The sequence below is a fragment of the Miscanthus floridulus genome, chromosome 8 (assembly GCF_019320115.1).
Source record: "Miscanthus floridulus cultivar M001 chromosome 8, ASM1932011v1, whole genome shotgun sequence".
Classification (NCBI taxonomy): Eukaryota; Viridiplantae; Streptophyta; class Magnoliopsida; order Poales; family Poaceae; genus Miscanthus; species Miscanthus floridulus.
This window is the reverse complement of record NC_089587.1, coordinates 80,049,985-80,067,249: the sequence shown is the minus strand read 5'-3', so window position 1 is coordinate 80,067,249 and position 17,265 is coordinate 80,049,985. Positions and strand designations below refer to the sequence as shown.

General features: G+C 49.8%; 1 protein-coding gene across 1 annotated transcript; it reads left to right on the top strand.

Annotated features, from left to right (window-relative positions):
- The first annotated feature begins 12,583 nt into the window (after positions 1-12,583).
- LOC136476799 (plant intracellular Ras-group-related LRR protein 4-like) lies at positions 12,584-17,215 on the top strand. Its single transcript, XM_066474754.1, has 3 exons — positions 12,584-13,918; positions 14,195-15,108; positions 15,213-17,215. The coding sequence occupies exons 1-3, from the start codon at positions 13,237-13,239 to the stop codon at positions 15,354-15,356; spliced, it is 1,740 nt and encodes a 579-aa protein (XP_066330851.1). The 5' UTR covers positions 12,584-13,236; the 3' UTR covers positions 15,357-17,215.
- Positions 17,216-17,265: the final 50 nt, after the last annotated feature.

Below are 17,265 nucleotides of genomic sequence, written 5' to 3'. Positions count from 1 at the left end.
AACGAACGTCGAATGGCCGCCTCTAGGACCGCTACCTCTGGACCACGCCAAGCTTACCTTCAACCTACGGGAGCTTGGGGGTTTTGCACAGACCCTCTACTGAGTTCTCGTCATGTTAGGAGTCCCTGACGAGTTTGTCAAGGTCACCTGCACCAGGAAGTCAGCTCAAGAAGGAGGAATCGAAGGACCAGTTGTCACCTCAGTCGAGTTCCCAGCTAGCACTACCTTACCTTCTGTCCCAGCTTTCACCAAGTTGACTATAAAGGACACAGTTGAGGAGGGACTGCGAGCTGTCTCACACAAGGCACTTCGTGGAATGATGAGGGACCACTACGAGCACCTGAAGACGACAGAGTTCTGTCTACTTCCCCAGGCCCTCGACCTCAGCCTTACCCCTAGTGAGCAGAGTTTCGCAGCCGACAGAGTTATCCTTGCTGAGGAGGACAGATGCCTTTGTGTCTCGGCTATCCACCTACTAGAGCAGGATAGGTACGTGACCCAGCTTGAGCAGAGGAGATGTCAGGACCAGACCCTTCTGTGGGAGTACCAAGAGCGAGACTCATAGGGAGCATAGGAGCGAGCTAGTCTACTTGAAACAATTGCCAAGCTATAGGACGAGCTCAACCGTCGTGAAGAAGTCTACAGAGCCGAGGTCGCTAACTTGCAGGACAAAGTCGTCGACCTAGGCAACATGAACTGCTACCTCGACAGCAAGGTCTTGGAGTTGTAGAGAGAGTTGGATGATAAGAAGGCTGAGTTCAACCATAGAGGAGACAGAGAGAGGTCCAAGGGGATTGATATGCTGAAAATCGAATCTAAGAACAAGACCATGACTCAGGAGCTAGAAGAGTTCAGGAAGAAGTCCGTTCGTAACCAGGGTCACCTGATCGAAGCACTCAGGCAGAACGAGTACCTATAGGACAAGTGTGAGAGGACCTGGCAGGCTTGGTAGAAGTCTAACAAGAAGCGCCTTAGGGAGATGAAGGGTATGTGGGATCAGCTACCCAAGGAGATTCGCAGCAAGACGAAGCCTAGGATCGAGGAGTTTGAGTTGGCCCCGACTTGCCTCAACCTAGACACCTGCCCTACCCTACTTGGAACCAAGCCTACTGAGGAGCTCGCCGAGGCCTTGAAGTACGTGTCCCAACTTTACAAGTCTGATGAAGAGATCAAGATCGAGAATAGTCGTATCCTAGCTGCGGTGTACGAGTTAGAGTAGATGACCCTGCGTGGTCATAAGTCATGTCAGTGGCTTCCATAAGTTGTACCCCATGATGTACCCCTTATGAGATGTAATATGAGGCACTATGCGCAGTACGATTCTCGCGAGTCTCCAAGTGTAGCTACTGGAGATGATGCTATGTAATAAAACCCAACTAATGAATGCTTTGGATCTTATTGCATCTTATGGATCTTATTGCCTCTTTGTAATGAGTGTTGGATAGTATAAATGTTTTTCTTTAAATCGTCAAAATCATGTAATCATACTGAATTATAAGCACTTATGGGACAAACACTAAAATTTCTATGATCCGTGTTGTAGATGCCGAACCGCTGATCTAATCGCCTAATGAACCGTGGACGTGCGCCCACCCCCGAACCAGTTGAACCAAACAGGGGGCGTGGTGGCAACAACCGTGGCCATGGCCGTGGCCGTGGATGTGGAGGGATACCCTTCAACCTAGAGAATACCCCACCGCTTGATGAGGAGAACATTCCGCCACCACCACCACCGACCCTGGAAGAGGTGATGGCGCAATAGACCTAGCTTCTTGCAGCTCTTGTTGACGGAGCAAACCATCACCAGGAAGGTCAGTAGAATGACTTCCAAAGGAAGCTGGAGGGATTTCTGAAGCTGAGGCCACCTACCTATGATGGCACCGACCCCGACCCGCTTGTAGCCGATGATTGGCTCAAGGAGATGGAGAAGAAGCTTGACCTCACTACTTTTACCGACGATGAGTGTATCAGAGCTGCCACACACCAGCTCACAGGTGCAGCACGCACCTGGTGGGACAGTTTCAGTGATTCCCATGAGGACCCTGCCAACATCTCTTGGGATGAGTTCACCGAAGCATTCACTGAGTATCACATTCCCAAGGGTATCATGGAGGCCAAAGCCGAGGAGTTCCGCAACATCAAGATGGGGAAGGACAGGGTGACTGAGTACACTACTTGTTTCACCAACCTTCTACGCTATGCACCTTTCTATGTTGTGAACTCTGAGAAGGAGAAGCTGTACTATTACTGCAAGGGACTTAACCCGCACATCAAGCTGAAGTTTGGCGGTACGGAGAGTAGCATGCTGCGTGCTCTGGTGGATCGCTGCATTTAGATCGAGAAGGACCGTGCTAAAGCTGGAGAGGAGTACAGGGAGAGGAAGTGTAAGCCTAAGGAGTCCTTCTATGGCCATGATCGCAAGAGGTTCCGCAGAGATGCACCATCTAGGGAACGCTCACGCCACAACAGGGATGACAACCCTGGATCGAGTAGGGGTGGAGGAGGCTACACCACCAGAAACTCCCGCCCTGCTCAGGATCGTTACACCTGGGACCGTTATGCTCAGGACTGCAACATTCAGGACCTTTTCAACCATCCTTGCTCAGTGAATGGACGCCCAGCACAGAACCGCTCTGCACCAAGCACTGGAAACTAGAAGGCACCCGCGCCAACCCCTATAGGCGGTGTGCCTTTCATCTGCTTCGCTTGTGGCCAACTAGGTCACAAAGCCGCTGAGTGCCCTCAGAACTCAACCACTCAGAAGTCTCAGTTCAAGGGATCTGCTACTCGTGGACGTCTCAACCATCTGGACGCCAAGGAAGCACAGGCTGCTCCTGACATTGTGTACGGTATGTTTTTAGTTAATGGCAATACTACATCAGTTCTATTTGATTCTGAAGCAACTTGTTCTTACATATCATTCAAGTTTACATGAGAGCATGACCTGCCTATAACCCCACGTGGAAATCCTATCATCACCAGCTCACCTTTAGGAGACCTAAAGTGCACCCACATCTGTAAGAGAGTGAGTCTTACCATTAAGGGTCTTATCTTTAAAGCCGACCTAACCCTGTTACCTTCCACGAGCCTAGATGTTATCTTAGGTATGGATTGGCTAACCATTCACTGAGGTATCATATCATGTTCACCTAGGTATGTCCAAGTGACCCACCCATCAGGCCAAGTTATTAGATGTGAACCCCAGTCTGAAAAGTCCACTTCTATCCTATGTGCCCTTAAAGCGAGTTTAGAATCACAAAAAGAGGAGAAGACAGTTTATGATGTGCCTATGGTCAGAGACTATCCTGATGTATTCCCTGAAGAATTACCGGGTATGCCACCAGACCGTGATGTAGAGTTCATCATTGATCTTTTGCCGAGAACAGGACCCATTGCCAAGAGACCCTATCATATGTTATTTGACGAACTAGCCGAGCTCAAGAAACAGCTTGATGAGCTCATCTCGAAAGGATATATGAGACCCAGTGCTTCACCCTGGGGATCCCCTATTCTGTTTGTTAAGAAGAAGGATGGCTCAATGAGAATGTGTATTGATTACTGGAACTTGAACACAGTCACCATCAAGAACAAGTACCCCCTGCCAAGGATTGATGATTTGCTTGATCAGCTTCGAGGTGCCAAATATTTCTCCAAGATTGATCTCAGATCGGGCTATCATCAGATGAAGATTCGAGAGAGTGACATTCCGAAGACAGCTTTTGTGACTAGGTATGGGCAGTTTGAGTTCACTGTGGTGTCCTTTGGACTCACGAATGCTCCTGCATACTTCATGAACATGATGAATAAGGTTTTTATGGATGAACTAGATAAGTTCATGGTAGTATTCATTGATGACATCCTTGTCTATTCACCTACCGCCAAAGAATATGAACATCATCTGAGAACTATGCTTGAGAAACTAGCCCAACATCAGCTCTACGCAAAGTTCAGCAAATGCAAATTTTGGTTATAGAAAGTTGCCTTCCTAGGCCATGTACTATCAGCTGAAGGAGTCACAGTTGACCTAGCCAAGATTGAAGCTGTGAAAGAGTGGGATCAACCCCGTAATGTGATAGAAGTTAGAAGTTTCTTGGGATTGGCTGGATACTATCGCCGATTCATTAAAAACTTCTCCAAGATAGCCCGTCCGATGACCAACCTTCTGAAGAAGACCAAGGAGTTTGAATGGACGTCCAAGTGCGAACAAAGCTTTCAAGAGTTGAAATTGAAGCTTACCACAACCCCTGTGCTAGCATTGCCGGATATCAGTGAAGATTTCGTGGTCTACTGTGATGCATCCCATCAAGGACTTGGTTGTGTATTGATGCAAGGTGGAAGAGTGATAGCTTATGCTTCTCGATAGTTGAAAGAACACGAGAACCGTTACCCTACTCATGATCTTGAGTTAGCCACAGTTGTGCATGCCTTGAAGATCTGGAGGCACTACTTGATAGGCAACAAGTGTGATATCTATACCGATCACAAGAGCTTGAAGTACTTTTTCACTCAGGAAGATCTAAATATGAGGCAACGCCGATGGCTAGAATTGATCAAAGACTATGACCTAGAAATTTACTATCATCCGGGAAAAACTAATGTAGTTGCAAATGCTCTCAGTCGCAAGAGTTACTGTCACACCTTGATCACAGAATTCGTACCACCTGAACTCAAGGGAGAGATTGATGATTTCCAACTTGAGATACTACCGCAAGGCTTGTTGAATGAGCTCCACATACAGTATGATCTCACAGATCGCATCCGTCAAGCTCAGAAAAATTATGAAGAGATTGGGTATCTCCGTGGTCTGATGAAACTAGGCTACAAGACCAACCACCATGAAGATGAACAAGGAATCATCTGGTTCAAGGATAGAATCTGTGTACCTTCTAATCCAGCAATACGAGAGGAAATTCTGTCAGAAGCTCATGATTCTAAGTACTGTATTCACCTTAGAGGTTCAAAGATGTATCAAGACTTGAAGAAATACTTTTGGTGGAAAAGCATGAAGACAGACATTGTGGGACATGTGGCATGATGTGACACCTATAATAGAGTCAAGGCTGAACATCAAAGGCCTACAGGATTGTTAAAGCCTCTTGACGTTCCCGAGTGGAAATAGGAGAGCATATCCATGGATTTCATAGTTGGATTGCCCCGTTCATAAAAAGGCAATGATTCCATCTGGGTGATTATTGATCGTTTGACCAAGGTTGCTCACTTTGTACCCGTTAAGACCAAGACTGATGCAAAAAAGTTAGCAGATCTATATATTGAACATATCCTCAGACTGCATGGAGCTCCCTCTAGTATTGTATCCGATCATGGTCCTCAGTTTGTGTCCTGATTCTGGGAAGCTTTGCACAAGTCCATTGGAACTAAACTTGATTTCAGTACCGCTTATCACCCACAGACAGATGGATAGACTGAACGAGTGAATCAGATCTTAGAAGACATGCTTCGCGCTAGTGTACTGAATTATAGCTCTGATTGGGAGAAATGCCTACCCTATATAGAGTTCTCTTACAACAACAGCTACCAAGCTAGTATCAAGATGTCGCCGTTTGAAGCTCTGTATGGCAGACCTTGCAAGACACCGTTGATGTGGTCCCAACCGGGGAAAGATCATTCTTTGACTCTGCTAAGATTCAAGATGCCGAAGAAGGAGTTGCTCAAGTAAAAGAGAATTTGAGAATTGCTCAAAGTCGATACAAGAGCTATGCTGACAAAAGAAGAAGAGAACTTGAGTTCAATGTGGGAGATTTTGTCTATCTCAAGGTATCCCCGCTACGTGGAACTGTCAGATTTCATGTGAAAGGAAAGCTTGCCCCTAGATTTGTTGGCCCATACAAGATTTGCAAGAGGATTAGAAAGCTCACCTACAAACTTGAGCTACCTGAGGAATTAGCGGGTGTACATCCCGTGTTTCATGTATCCTAGCTACGCAAGTGTTTGAGAGTGCCCAATGAAGTAATTCTAACTGATACACTTGACATTCAGAACACTCTCGAGTATAAAGAGCATCCTATCAGAATTCTGGATAGAGATACCAAAGAGACCCGAAGCAAAACTATTCCGATGTGCAAGATCCAATGGAGCAATCACATAGAGAGAAGCAACATGGGGGAAAGAGTCTGACCTCCGGCTACAATATCCTTATCTCTTCGAAGAGTACGTTACACTTTAATCTCGGGGACGAGATTCTGTTAAGGGGGTAGGACTATAACAACCCAAAAATCCACACACCAAAAATCCCAACTACAAAATTTTTTCTTCAAAACCCTATGTGATGATGAGTGACATTTCTAGGAACTAACCCTAAGTGTTGCATTAGTTGTAATCTAACTAAACCTACATGACTTGCACAAGTATCTCACCTCATCACCTTGAATTTGTTTTACCACATAACATACATCAAGTTGCATTATATTCAACATGGTGATTTGGATTTTATTTGGGTTTATGTGTTGATCAATAAAAGCCAACAAATATTGTTTATAAATAAATGTACTAACATGGGATTAATATCCCAACATATACTATGACCAATGATTATCACCATGGGACATTATACCAAAGGAGAAATATGCCACTTTGATTTATATACATGAAAGAAGTGTAACAAAATAGAAAAAGAATAAGAAAAAGAGAAAGGAAAGAAGAGGGAGTAGTAGCAGCCCAGGCCTGCTCGGCCTTGCGAACCAGCCCGCCTGCCCTCCCACTCGCGCACGCGGCCCACGAAGCTGGCCCAACAACATCCTACCGCCCATGCGCGCATAAGCCACTGACGAGTCGGACCCGCCCATCAGCCGTCACGCACCGCACACCGCCGCAATAGGACAACTGACAAATGGGCCCCTCTATCAGCCGCCCAGCTACAGCGTCGTCGTCTTCCCCACGCTCCCTCCACCACGCGACCGGGAGCCAACCGCAGAGCAGGCGCGGGCCTAGGGTCACAAAATCGCATGACCCTGTTTCCCCCTTGCGCCACGCTTACGCTACCGCACGCAGGCCGTCAGATGCGCTGCACGCATCACCACCGCCCGATCGCCGTCCGCCGTTGGAGCCCTTGGAGCTCGGCTATAAAAGCCAACATCCGTGAGCCCTAACCATCAGCCCGTTCATCGCCGCCGCTGGTGGCACAACACCACACAGCGTCAAGCCAAGAGAGAGGGAGGAGGGAGAAGCAAGGAGGAGAAGGAAGCCGCTGCGGGGAGGAGCTCGCCGGAACTAGGAGCGCCGCCCCGAATAGCTATAGCAACATAGCTGCTCGGCACGGCACTGCATCGCCTCATCACGGCCTCGCCTCACCACCGCACCACCATCCTACCGCCATGAACCCTACGGTGAGCCATCTTGCTGAGACCACCTCCCTAGCCAAATGGAACATACACCGCCATGATCGAAACCTTGCAGAAGCTTCGAGCTCCGGCCTAGCCCAACTGGTTAGTTAGGGAGACTGCCATGGCCACACTTGCCAAGACCCAGGATGCGCCGTGCGCACTGCCATTAGCCAAAAGGAGGACCCCAGCCATGACATCGTACATCGGAGCAGGAGCGCACATGCACGGACACGCTCACCATGGCCGAGAGCACAACCATGGCGAGACCACCGCGTCTTCTACGTTGTGGTAAAGGTGACGTTGACACACCGACTGGCTCTGCCATGACGAGAGTCACACCGCACCCACCTTAGCCGAGGAAGAAGCCCACCGGAGCCCTGCGTTGCCGCACCGCACCTCGTCGGAGCGCCACCACCTCTGTTTTACCCCCACCACCGTGGCCAGAGCCACTGGGAGCACCGGTAGCTCCTTCAACACGCCCACCATGGCCATAGAAGCACCGTTGAGCTCACACGCTCCTCCAACTGGGCTCTCGCTACCACTGCAGCCCTATCCATGCACGTCGACGAACCCATGCCGCCGTTCACCGTGGCTAGAGCCCTAGGAAGCCCCAGCCGCCACCTTGACCCCACCACTGCACTCATCGAGGCATGGGGAAGCTATTGCCTACCCTAATCGGACGCTAGCACCGCCGCGGGGGCTCACCGGTGATCTCACCGTCGGCGGGAGCCCCGTTGGGGAAGGGCAGGGGATTTTTCCCCTCTCTGACCACGTCGACCACAACCACGTCGACCACTCCATGACCACGTCGACCACTCTGACCATGACCTCATCGACCACATCCTGAGCAGCTCTGCCGAGCTCCGACCACGACCACGTCAACCACATCCCAAGCAGTTTCGCCAAGCTCCGACCACGACCACGTTGTGCACATGAACCGAACCCTAGGAAGGAGTAAGTGGACCAAGTTCTTCATAGACCGGCTCTGCGGTCTATGGACCAACGCAGGCGGGTTCACCATGAACCACGCCTCACCTGCGCCCGTGGACCATGGCCCGTTAGTGGCCCAGTAAGACGACATAGCCGCACCAGCGCGCGCCACATGGCGGACCAAAGCCCACCCCGTATCCAGGCCCAACCAGCCTAGTTTGGACCCGGCCTGTATTGACCAATGACCGGTCAACATTGACCATTGACCGGGGCCACCTGTCAGTGACTGAGATTCGTTGACCGTTGACTTGACGTTGACTTAGACCAGACCCACATGTCAGTGACCCAAGAGCCCCTGGTCCCACCTGTCAGTAGTTGATGACGTAGATGACATCATGCTGATGTCAAGATGACGTCAGCTGAACCCCACCTGTTAGTACCAGAACCGAGATGTCAGCATGCCACATGGACCAACAGGAGTGTGACACGTGTCAGCACGATATTAATTTAGCCTTTTCCCATTTTTAGAAATAATTGAAACTTCAGAAATTCATAACTAATTCATATGAACTCAGAAAAATACAAGACCAGGACCAAAATTCATCTAAAATCGAGCTCTACGCAATGAACCCATGTTTGAGTGCATTTGGCTCTTTTGAATTTTCATTGCTTCTTTGTGCTATTCTATAGACGTCGCTAATGCGACTATAATATGATCATTTGTAGACTCGGAGGAGAACCAGACAGACAAGGACCGAGAGTACCGAGAGGAGTATGGAGACGACTACACTGAAGGTGCCACATCCCACCCAATCTCGTAGCACCTATTACGCATGGCTAATATAGAGTTGCTATTGCTTTACTTTATTGTTATAATCACACTATAGGACTTGCATGGTTGTATGCTTTCTTGATGGCCTTTACCTTGACGCAACCTTACCCCTGCTCACCCCGCTATTAGGCTAAGTCACACGCTTGCTGCTATATTTCGCTGCTTATTATTTCTACTATGCTCATATATACCACATTGATGCGTGGTGGAAACTAGAGTTATCTGGACTATGGGGAGAGTGCTGCGTGTGTGACTTGGGTGTGTGGAGGGTGAGGGTTGTGTCGACCAAGTTGGAGTATACGATGAGCCTGGGGCAAGTCTTGCCGTGAGGTGCTACCTGGGCACCCCTGGAAATGGATACCTGTGGTGGGTAAATGATATATGAGGTGGCCCTGGGTGTGAACCTGTGATGGGAGGAGCCCAGGGTGGAGGTGCTGTGGTGAAACGTAAAATGGAAACCCTGATGAAGACATTCTGGTTTGGTCAATCCCTAAGGACTTACTAGTACTCAGACTCACCGGGAATCCTTTACATCCCACTCGCCCTATATGGTGCGGGACGGTCGGACTACTTGGTAGAGCGATGCCACTACTGCTAGGCGAACGTATGCAAGGAGGTACGGGGGCACGCGGTGTTTCCCCCACACCCTTCCAAGACTTCAGGAGGCCTTGTGGACCCGGCTCTTGACATCCGGGGGACCCCGGCTTTATCTACGACTCACAGTATCAGCCATCCCAGACTAAACTTGGGATGTTCCAGGGCTGAGAGGTAGGGTGGCATCATTCTAGGCTAGCAAGCGACTAGAATTCTACCTAGGAGATTCTAGACTCCGAGGATGGCTAAATCTTGTGGGCATGTAAAACCTCTGCAGAGTGTATGGTTGATCGATCGATATATATGCCGACTTGACGGCTATGGACCATTCCTGGGTTTCGCTTAAACTAGATAGGAGATGAGTCCTTCTTTTCTTCCCCCGGGAGAGAGTGTCAGTCGTAGCCAGGGGCTACGGGCCTTGAGACAGTGCTGAGAGGGAGTGGCCTGTCGACTGAGCGATGGTATGGTGGTGGTATGATGATGGTGTGGAGATGGTGGTGTATCGATCCCTGGATCGAAATCTGGCTCTAGATAGGAATGGGGTGGAATGTGTGTGGGAATGGTGTTAAAACTTGACCAACTATTATTATATACTTGATATGCTGATACATAGGAAACCCTAGCCTTATAGGTTCCTTTTGATTATATCCAACTTGCATCCAATTTCCACAAAGCAATGCTCATAGGGTGGGAGTGGCCAGTACAAATCGTACTGATAAATTTTGGCACACGGGTTCTGCTGAGGAGTATAGCTCTGAGGAATTTGACGGTTGAGGGGTTAGTTCCTACGCTCGAGTTTGACGATCTTATCTTCAAGCTATTCTGAATGAATGCTACTTTTGATTCCGCCAATACGGCGATGTAATAATTTATGTAATTCCGCACTTTATGTACTCTGATATTATCGTTGTATGGATGTGGTATTCGACTGAAATTTGGGTAATATGATCTACAACGGTCATATTACACTTCGACTCTGTGGATTTCCCTTCGCGAAAATCAGGTCGTTTCAGACACCGTTAAACAACATGCGAGCGGGCGATTAATGTACTAAAATAGAAGCAACAACGCCAATTGCCACCAAATCTACACAAAGTTGCCAATGATTTTTCATCCACCCATTCTTCTTCCTTGCGAAGAAAACAAGATCCACCCCGGGGCCTGGGCGGCATCCCGTCCCTCCCAAGGCGGTAGCCGATCCGATCCTGACGTCACAGGACAAGGACAGCATAGCACCCTCACACTCTCGCGGTCTCTCCCATGCCCGAGCAGGGCTACCAGCTCCATTTCTACGTGACCCCAAGTGCCGAGCCCGCTCTTTCCTGGCTGACAACCCGAGCTGTACCAATTCATTTCGGGAAAATTAGAATTTTGCCCTCATGGCAGGTGGGCTTCGCCCAAATGCCATCAAATTTGTGAGCTTCGCTGAAATGCCCTTATGAAATGAATCCAACACGTTATAATGCCATTTTGAGATTTAAATCCACTTTTAATATTTTTCACCCAAAATTTTAGCCTAAAAAGACCATTTTGCCCCTGAGGTCATTAACCCCTGCCCTCTCATCTCTCCCCCTCTCGTTCTATCGCTCCCGTCGCCTCCCCTTCCTCTCTTCCTCTCCGTCTCTCTCCCAAGGTGGCGGCGCTGTGGCGGGCCCCGACGCGGCGGCTTCCCTGCGCTGCGCGTGGCCGTGGGCCCCGGCGGCGGGCGAGCCCGGCTCGACGTGCCGCGCCGCTGTCGCACCGCCTCTCTCTCTTCCCCCTCTCCCAGTGTGCGGGCGCACCGTATGGGCCCGCCGCGCTGGCCGTCCTCCGACGAGGTGGTGCGCCGCGACGGTGGTGGCGTTGCGCGGGCGGCCCCCCTCCCCTCTCCCTCTCCCTCCATATCGATCTACCACTGGGCCGTGCGCGCAGCCGGCGCAGGGCAGGGCAGAGGCATGGCCATGCAAGCCAGTCGTCCTCATCTTTCCCCCTCTCCCTCTCTCCTGCTGTGGCCATTCATGGTGCTCGTGCCCGGTGCCGGTGGGTCTCGGCGGTGCCGCGGTTGGCACAGAGCGGTCTCAGGTGCTCCCGTTTCCTCTTGTATTTTGGGTTTTTGCTTTTGCCTCTCTGATTCGTCCCTTCGATGACTTCGATTCATGTTCTAGGGTTTAGCCTAGAATGCCTGTTGTTCCAATGTTTGCCTTCTCTGTGTTTATCTGTGAAAGGACGACACCAATTGGCAATGACACTACTTATCTCAAAGATGAAAAAGCCTCCATCGATGAGATCAAATTAACACCTCTGTGTGGGATTCAAGGGATTGTGTCTGTGATTTTATTTTTGCAGCTTTTTTTCTCAGTTTTTTCCTCCCCCGTTCTTGCTTCGATTCTTCATTTTGAGACCGATTTAGTTCGTTCTTTTTTGCTCAGATTTATGCTATGACATGAGTTGATGCTACCCCTTAAGTGAATTTGATTGAATCGAGTCGAGCACGAAGAAATTGAACGAATTTTGTTTTTGGGGAGTTTTTCGTGTTCTTGGCCGTGATCTAATTTTTCTGGAGTTTGGGTTGAAATTGGACGATGATCTCTTAGAGTATGCTCACCAACTCCCTTGTGATGCTCACCAACTCCGATTTGTTTTGATTTGGTCCAGTTTTTCGTCGATTTTGTGGCCACCGGTTTCGTGTTCTTGCGTTCGAGCTCCTTTCTCCTTTCTGTTCGTAGCGTCGGTCAGGTTCTCAAGGGGACCGTTCTTTATCGTGACCGTATGATCGAGAGGGGGCAGGGGTCAATGAGCTCAGGGGTAAAATGGTCAGTTCAGGCTAAAATTTTGAATGAATAATATTAAAAATAAATTTAACGTGTTAGAGTTATTTCCTACGGGCATTCAGCGAAGCCCACGGACTTTCCCCCATCCCGAGAAACGCCCCCAGAAACCAGGGGCAGGCACGCACCAAGAACCACCCACGGCGACCACCGCCCACTGCGCGCTCCGTCCGTCCCCTGCCCCAGTGAGCCGTGAACGAGCCCCCCAATTCCCCAATCCCACCACCTCCCACCGGACCGGCAATTCGGTGCCTCTTCTTCCCCTCTCGCGCGCGCAGCCCGGGCCGGCGACTGTGAGTTTCTCGTCCACGTCCACTCGCGCTGTTGGATTGGATCGGGTCACCGCCGCCGCGGGAAAAGCTGATTTTTTTTTCACTCGAGCGGGGGCGCCGAGCTGTGATCCGGCGTCGCACACCTGGGCTCTGGTGGTTCCGGTTCTTATCCGGAAAGGGGGGACGGCATCCGAGGCGGGAGGGAGAGTGGTGGGGCGGGCCACGCCCACGAGCGCCACGTGACGAGCGGTTGGCGATGGCGACGATGGGCGCGGGAAAGCGCAGCGGCGAGGGCCGCGCGCCGAGGCTTACATAAGGAGGAGGAGGGCTGGGATCCCGTTGCGGGCCGTACCGTGGGAAGGGACCGACCGAGGGACAGGAGAGGAGCGGAGTGGAGATCTGGGCTGTTCCGTTCCTGAGCTGCTGCGAGTGGGGAGGGGGTCGTCGTCGTCGGTCGAGGAATGGGGACCGCGCTGGATGCCGCGGCCTTTGGGTCGGTGGACGGCGTGGTCGGGGAGATCATGCGGCTGCACCGCTCCCTGCCGGCGCGCCCGGCGCTGGAGGAGGTGGAGGCCGCCGAGGCGCTGGCGCACGCCGCCGACCGGGAGGAGCGGGCGCGCCTCGACGCCGTCGCGCGCCTGCGCAGGCCGCCCGCCGTCCCCGACGAACTCTTCGGCGTCGCCCTCGAGATGCACCGCGCGCTCGCCGCCTTCCACTGCCGGGAGCAGAAGCGCGACGCCACAAGGCTCCTCGAGCTCGACGCGCTCCACGGCCTCTTCGACGATCTCATCCAGCGCGCGTCGCAGTGCGTGCCGTCCAGCTCCAGCTCCACCCGCGCCGCGCAGCGCGTCACTGCTTCCAAGGCCGCTATGACCACCGCTGCCGCTTCGTCTTCCTCCTCCGCCGCGTCGTCATCAGCGGTGGCTGCGGACAGCAGCGCTGACCGCTACTCGTCCATGGGCGCTAATGGGTTCAGTGCGCCGAGGATGGTGACCGGCGTTGGGCGCGTCTCGATGGACGACAGCTACGTCAAGAAGGCCAAGGCCGCAGTATGGGACGACGGGGTTGTGGCAGCGAGCTCTCATATGCCGCGAGGAGCAGTTGCTGCAAACTCAGTGGCGACTCGTGTGGAAGGCGGTTATGGTGAGCCAATTCTACCTTGAACTGCTTTGTTACCAAATTTGTGATTTACTGATTTCAGTGGAGTGCTTAGATACACCTTCATGTAAATTGTTAGCATTTAGAGCTTTAGTGAGTTAAAATTGGAAGCATATGCATTGTTCTGTTGTATGGGAGACAAAATGGAATTTCCTTAGCTACCAACTAGTCCATGATTTGTGATAATTGGTTGGCCGTTGAAAGTATGTACAAGTATGTACGTATTTATTGATTATTTCCTTCATGATTTGGCTTTTGCAGGAGATGACAACGAGAAATTGACCCTCATTAAGCTAGCTAGCATGATTGAAGTGGCTGCAAAGAAAGGCGCTCGTGATCTCAATCTGCAAGGAAAACTCATGAACCAAATTGAGTGGCTTCCTGATTCAATTGGAAAACTCACTGGACTTGTCACCCTTGATATTTCGGAGAACCGGATCTTGGCCTTGCCAGAAGTAATTGGGAGGCTTTCTTCTTTGGCCAAGCTTGACGTTCATTCTAACAGAATTGCTCAGCTTCCTGAGTCGATTGGGGATCTTTCCAACCTGATATATCTCGACCTGAGGGGTAATCAGTTTGCATCATTGCCAGCCAGTCTTGGTAGGCTGGTGAAGCTTGAGGAGCTTGATGTGAGTGCAAACCATCTTACCTCACTCCCTGACTCAATCGGAAGCCTTACGCGTCTGAAGAAGTTGATTGTCGAGACAAACAACCTTGATGAGTTGCCGTACACTATAGGCAATTGTGTGTCACTGGTGGAATTGCGGGCAGGCTACAATCACCTCAAGGCCCTCCCAGAGGCTGTCGGAAAGCTAGAGTCTCTGGAGGTCCTCTCTGTGCGATACAACAGTATTAGGGGGCTTCCAACAACAATGGCATCTCTCACAAAGCTGAAGGAGGTTGATGCAAGTTTTAATGAGCTCGAGTCTATTCCTGAGAACTTCTGCTTCGTTACTTCTCTTATTAAACTGAACGTCGGGAACAATTTCGCTGACCTGCAATCCCTCCCTCGTTCTATTGGCAACCTTGAGATGCTGGAAGAGTTGGATATAAGCAATAACCAGATTAGGGTGCTTCCTGATTCTTTCGGAAACCTGCAGCATCTCCGTGTGCTCCGTGCAGAAGAGAACCCTCTGCAAGTGCCACCAAGAGATGTAGCTTTAAAGGGAGCTCAGGTGATTTTCCTTACTTGCTTTTCTTGAACTACTATATATATTTGCGACCATTTGTGGCAAGGTTTGTTCATTATTGTTTTTTTTCCCTTTCTCTTCTTTTGTAGGCTGCTGTTCAATACATGACTGAATATGTTGCCAAGAAAGCCACAAGGTCACAACCAACGAAGACAAAGAAGACTTGGGCTCAGTTCTGCTTCTTCTCCCGGCCTAACAAAAGAAAGCACGACCGGATAGACACCGCGTCGTGATTTATTGTGAGATTGATGGTTTTAAACTGCTGTTTTTTCAACCCTTCACTTCTGAGGAGAACTAATGGGTGCATCATCTTCGATTGCTACCATTGTGAGTATGGGTCAACAAGATGTGATTGTGATGCCAGAGCTTTCCCTTGGACGATGCTACAGCTTTCACAGGAAGAACCAAGACGACCAGGTTTCATCGAACTTGCTCACTCTTCTCTCCACCACACCAGCTCAACTTTGAATAACCCCCGGAAGTGTCTTGCTTCAGCTAAAGAATCTAGAAGTTGTGTAGTCTCTCGGCCTTTTCCTATGACCGAGGGCAGCTGAGTAAAGAGATCTAGAAAGACTGCTGAAGTTCGTTAGCCCGCGACCTGTCACTGTGCATAATATACACGCATCCGGTGAAACTAAGACCTTGGTTATTTATAAGATTTGCTTTCAGAGAATTTTTTTTTCTTTATTTGACCATATATGTTCTTTTAAACTTCTAAGATAGGACTAGAATTCTGGAAGATACCAGATGGCTGGATTGAAAATGATTGCTGCTGCAGTCAAATCTTAAGGATACACGGTCAAACTTTATTGGCCCCCCTTTTGTATTTCCTTGATGTTTATTTAGTGCATTCTGAGAAGTTTCTGTTATGACTATTGTGCTACAATCTTTCTGAAGAGATTCATAAAACACAAGATTTTTCATGTTTTTCTCTGATACGATTCTTCTCTCTTGTAAGCTGGGGCATTACAAGCTGCTATTCGGAGCATTCAGCACAAGGGCCTGGAAAGTAGTTTTTCTGTGAAAATAAACTGATTTATGTGAAATCCCTCTACAATTCTTGCGGTCTGTGCTCGGAAAGTCGGAAGGGGCCATAATTGTTGATTTCAGATGGTTCGATGTTGATGGTGTATGACCCGGTGTTTATGTATGCAATCTGACATATCTGAATGAACACAGCACACGGCAATGGCATCGTTGTATTTGAGTAACTTTCGATGCAGAAACCAGATAGTGACATCAACAAAGAGGGTAGAACTAGAAGGGCTCAATACCTCAACAGATCCGAAGGGATCTTGGGTCTTTGATTGGTTGGTACCAAAATTTGCCTTGCTCAATATTTGGCAAGCCATGGTTTTGGCTATTGTTTGGTTTCTATCAAAACTTATCAATTCCTCACATTTGGTCTGCCAAATCTATGACAAGATTTTTTATCTAACTTTGACTTGCTAAATTTTTAGCATGTCAAATTTTGGTCGCAAATCAATCGGCCCTTAATCTGAATCCATTCAAACATCAGTCAGCACTGAGCAGTGACGCGGCCCCACCCGCGCACGCAGCCGGCGAACCAGACACCTGACGATGCTTTCTTCCATGACGCAGAAGCTAGTGCTCATCCCTGTCCATGACGGCGACGTCTCCGTGGAGAGAGAGGACATGGAATCTTGCAAGCCTTGCCAGCTGCGTCTCACACACAGATCCATGCATGATTGCTCCGTTTCATTGATTGGTCCTGACTTCAGAGGCAGCGCCATGGAGCTGGCTGGCTGGAAGTGGCCCCTCTCTTGTTTGCTGGCGGACTCATGAAATTCTGGCAGGACTTGCAATCTAAGCAATGTCCAATAATCCTGAAAATCACCTTGCAAATGTCATGCGCAATTTCGTGCTCGAAAGCAGTGGGATCGTACGGTTTGTTTCAGCTTTAGCTTTAGCATGTCCAGGAGAAGGTAGGAATGCTGGAAAACAACCAGATGAGTTTAAAGGGGGTGTATACAGATGTCAGGTGCTAAACAGTAAACACTCACTGCTACCTTCAGCTTATTTGCTACCCTATGAGAGGAGTATGGACCGGTGGTCGTCATGGCGAGCTGTATCTCATTGACTGATTGCAGACTGTGTTCTTACTTCTTAGCTGTCCACATT